The 4,197-nt window shown below is 42.6% G+C and overlaps 1 protein-coding gene across 1 annotated transcript; it reads right to left on the bottom strand.

The window, feature by feature from the left end:
* Positions 1-2,395: 2,395 nt before the first annotated feature.
* On the bottom strand, positions 2,396-3,472 carry LOC149227549 (protein PHOSPHATE-INDUCED 1-like). Its single transcript, XM_089380534.1, has one exon. The coding sequence runs from the start codon at positions 3,470-3,472 to the stop codon at positions 2,396-2,398; it is 1,077 nt and encodes a 358-aa protein (XP_089236660.1).
* Positions 3,473-4,197: the final 725 nt, after the last annotated feature.

The raw sequence follows: 4,197 nt of genomic DNA, 5'->3' as shown, positions 1-4,197 counted from the left end.
TGTTGTTGTTGTTGTATCTGCTGTTGTTGTTGCTGATGTTCATCTTCTACCTTTGTCTGCTGCTGATCCTGATTGTTTCCTATTTCTTCACTTTCTTCTTCCACCAAGTACGGAATATCCCATTCCTCATTGTTCTTATCAGATTCTTCATGATCTTGCTCATAGAATATGACATCTCTACTAACAAAATTCTTGTGAGTAGAGGGATTAAATAATCTATAAGCTTTATATTGTGAACAATACCCTATAAAGGTACATCTGATGGCTTTTGAATCTAGTTTTCTTCTGTCTTCCTTTGGAATATGGGCAAATGCTTTAGACCCAAATACTCTTAAATGTTTTACTGTAGGCTTAAATCCATATAATTCTTCATAAGGAGTTTTAAACTCAAGACTCTTTGTAGGACTCCTATTTTTTAAGTAAACTGCAGTATTCAATGCTTCAACCCAAAAACCATTCGATAGATTCTTACCTTTCAACATGCTTCTAGCGCATTCCACCATCTTTCTTTCTGTTACTCCATTATGCTGAGGAGTATGGGGTACTGTGAATTGTTGTAATATTCCATGGTCTTTACAATACTTGATAAGCTCATCCTTCATGTATTCTCCCCCTTGATCGGAGCAAAGAATTTTTATCTGCTTCCCTGTTTCCTTTTCAATCATGTTTATGGACTGCTTAAAGTATTCAAATGTGTGACTTTTCTTACTCAAGAAATATACCCAAGAAAACTTTGTGCAATCAACAATAAACAGTGAAAAATATAGTGCACCTCCCAATGACTTTGTTTGCATGGGTCCACAAAGATCTGTGTGCACTAATTCAAGTATATCTCTCTATTTCATCTCTACTCGAATAGGGAATTCTTCTCTATGCATCTTTCCTAGTGTATAGGCATCACAATCATTATGCACTTGTTTTAACATAGGAAGATCTCTTACTATTTCCTTTTTCTGAAGTAACAACAAATCATTGTAGTTGATATGACCAAATCTCTGATGCCATAGCTCTTATGTAGTCAAACCCGTTGTTGATAAAGCTCGAACTGGTGCTGATATTAGAAATGAAAGGTCTCGTACCTCGGCCTTAGCAGAACACTCCTAAAAAACAAAGCACCATGTCTGCTTGGAAAACGCCTCAATTATCGCAAGGGAAGAGCAGCATCATAGGCGAAAGATTAGAGAAGCTCTTATGCTCATTCAAGCATGCTTCAAATATTTGATTATTCATCTTGGCGATTTAAAAAAAGTTTGACAGGTAAAAAAAAATGTTAGATTTACCCCAAATTTGTGTCAAAGGCAGAGATCGCTGATCTCCAATATTATTTGATCTCGCAACACACAAGTAGATCACCGTGGCTTCCTTCTGTTATCAGCCTTTTGTTATCCCAGGCAGCCTTCTGTTATCACCCTATGCCAGGACGCAACCTTCTCTCAGCCTCCACGCAGCCCCTCACTTGTTTGCACAGTCGGCGCGAGTTAGCACCACGGACTCGCGAAGGTCTTTACGCATGTACACTTGATATCTGCGACGGTCGACAAAATGAAAACATGCAGAGGGTTTACAGTTGGATCATCGCGTTTGTGCACCTAAAACCTGTGATGATTTCGGCTCAGTCGCGCCCTCCACTTAGCGTACAGGGCCCTCAGCCCTGACGCTCTGATACCATGTTAACAATGCAATGTTCTGTATTAAATAAAATGAAACTCACTGGTCAGCGCTACAAAAGAGAGTTTGAACCAAGAGAGTCTGGCTCTGCATAACGCTCTACATTGTTCATGTACATCACACATTATATAGTAGTCACAGATTTAAGGAAGGTAAAACCATATTCTAAAAATAAAAACTAATTCTTATCTTGAGATCTGGTGAACTAACTCACTACCTTAGTTATCTCTAACAACTATTTCTATGATTGTGTGGAGTTCATTGAATTTATCTTTTAATAAATAACCAATTTCCAAAACTCACTTCCCAAAAATTGAGACCTAGTAACTTACTTGAATTTACTTAGCAGTTAATAACCAATTTCCTTCGGCCAAAACTGAATAGCTCACAACTAATTTCCTTCCGCCAAAACAGAATATCATGTGAGCTGGTCACCTCGACCATAAATCTTTTAAAACGAATTGAAACGCTTCCGCAAAAACTTCCATAAATTTGTAAAAAACATGTTAGCAAAATTTTGTTTCTCACAAAAAAAGGGAAGAAAAGATTAATTTGTTTTTATTAAGAATGAATAAAGAATGATGGGTAGATTTCAAGAAAAAGAATAAAAGAGAGACGACAACTCCAGCAGGACAGTTGCTCTGTTATCTTGTGGGGTGGCCCGAGAACAGTTGTTCTGTTATCATGTGGAGTGGGACGCGTGGCGTACTTATATGGTTTGATGCAGTTATGCCAGTAGCGTCTTACAAGAACTGGTAACAGGATCCCACATGGCGGGCAGCAGAAATTTGCGGCCATTGAGTCCATGGGCATTATAACTTGCCCCCGTCGTTTCATCCACCAGAAGCTCTCCGGGGAATCCAGCATATGCTCCTCTTCCATATATTCCCAGGCACGCGGAGACGGCCTCCAGAGGTGCCGCAGCGTCGCCCTGGAAGTAGCCGGTGTTGAAGGGATTAGTGGCTGCCCCTACCACAACGCTGGCGATGTTGATGATCATTCCATCGATGCCCATGTCGCCGTTTGGTGCCACCGGAGGAGGAGTCTGCGGTCCGTAGATTGGCTGATGGAAGGGCCACGCGCACTGTCCAGGGCACTGAGTTGCAGAGTTCCCAACCCATGCGTATGGAATAACCTGTTGATGCTTTATTTTGCGATTAGTTGATTTCTGGTTGGAGAATAGGTTGAGACTGTCATGGAATCCGCAGGAACTCATGCAGAACCCCTCCACAGTAACATGCTCGGATGTAAGAACCAAGTACACAGCATTCTTTTCCAGTCGAGGCAGAGATCCTGACTTGGTTGCAGCTTCAACCAGAGCGGCGATGTCGGCTCGCTTGAGTGACTTGCCGAGGGAATAGCCTTTATCCACCACTTGTTTCCCCAACATTGCAATGCTATTACTGGTGGTGGTGGTGATGGAGGTGGGGAGCTTGGCGTTGGCCTTGGTGTTGTAGTTGTGGGTGGTATTCCACCAAGCAGACACAGAGGGCTTCTTTGCTTCTGCTCCGAGAGAGAGAGACCGCAGAAAGTCCCCCACAATGGAACGCTGAGAAGGGCTGAATTTCCCATACCAAATCAAATGGACATTAAGGGAGGCTGGCTTATTCGTGAGTAGCGGACCATTGTGGTATGTCAATACCACCTCCGGCTCCTCCACCAAGCTGCCCAACTTCCTGGAATGCCCTGCTGGCCGAATAACATGAGCAGTTGCCGACAAGGACATTGATATGTTTGCAACAATCATAGACAGAATCACTATGTAGAAAATTTTGGTAGCCTTGTGAGGGCATAGACCAGCCATTTTCAGGTTAGCAGACAGAGAAAGAGATAGCAATTGAGAGAGATAGAGCAAAATAATCGATCCAGATACGGTAGAATGACGATGGATGAAGGAATTGCAGTAAGAAAGAAGATGTGGTGTGTAAAATTAGATGAGACGAGAGATTTAAATAGAGGATGAGGAAGCGGCCGCCCCGGAGTGATGAGATAGAGATGGAGACGGAACTGGGAACAATGGACAGCAAGGATTGAATAGGTTGCGTGATGCATAATAGTCGTGTCTCGCATGCTTCATGCATTGTCTTCAAATAGAGTGATATATATGATGCTTCATGTCATGCGCTGAAACAACAAACACAAAGCAATGGAGTGGCACTGCGTTTATCGATCATCCCTTTCCATCATGAAATCGCAACTATGTCTTTGATGAAGCGCAGAAAAGCAGGAGTAATGGGCCATATGAGGGGGTCAATGTCGGCACCTGAACGAGCCACCATAAATATCACACTCGATGCGCCTTCATAGAAGCGCCACTAGATACGGTGGGCGGCCGCGTGAAGGCACATGGGAAACCTCCCTTAAGGGTAACCAGAAGAATAAGGTAACTGACGGTGAGCAGGAATCTTCGTGCCACGTTCTGTCCATAACTAATCAAAGATTTCAAAGGCTTTAACCAAACGACCTGTCGAAGCGTAAGGATATATATCTGTCATTGGATAATGTTTCACGACAAGCCCTTTAATCACA

The sequence above is a fragment of the Pinus tabuliformis genome, chromosome J (assembly GCF_031772625.1).
Source record: "Pinus tabuliformis cultivar Carrire ecotype Pingquan chromosome J, CPIR1, whole genome shotgun sequence".
Lineage (NCBI taxonomy): Eukaryota > Viridiplantae > Streptophyta > Pinopsida > Pinales > Pinaceae > Pinus > Pinus tabuliformis.
Note: the sequence above shows the minus strand (reverse complement) of the source record. Positions and strands in the feature narration are given on the sequence as shown.

Bases quoted from the DNA above. Each gene is read 5' to 3' on its own strand.
- LOC149227549 (XM_089380534.1), bottom strand. From the start codon at position 3,472: ATGGCTGGTCTATGCCCTCACAAGGCTACCAAAATTTTCTACATAGTG.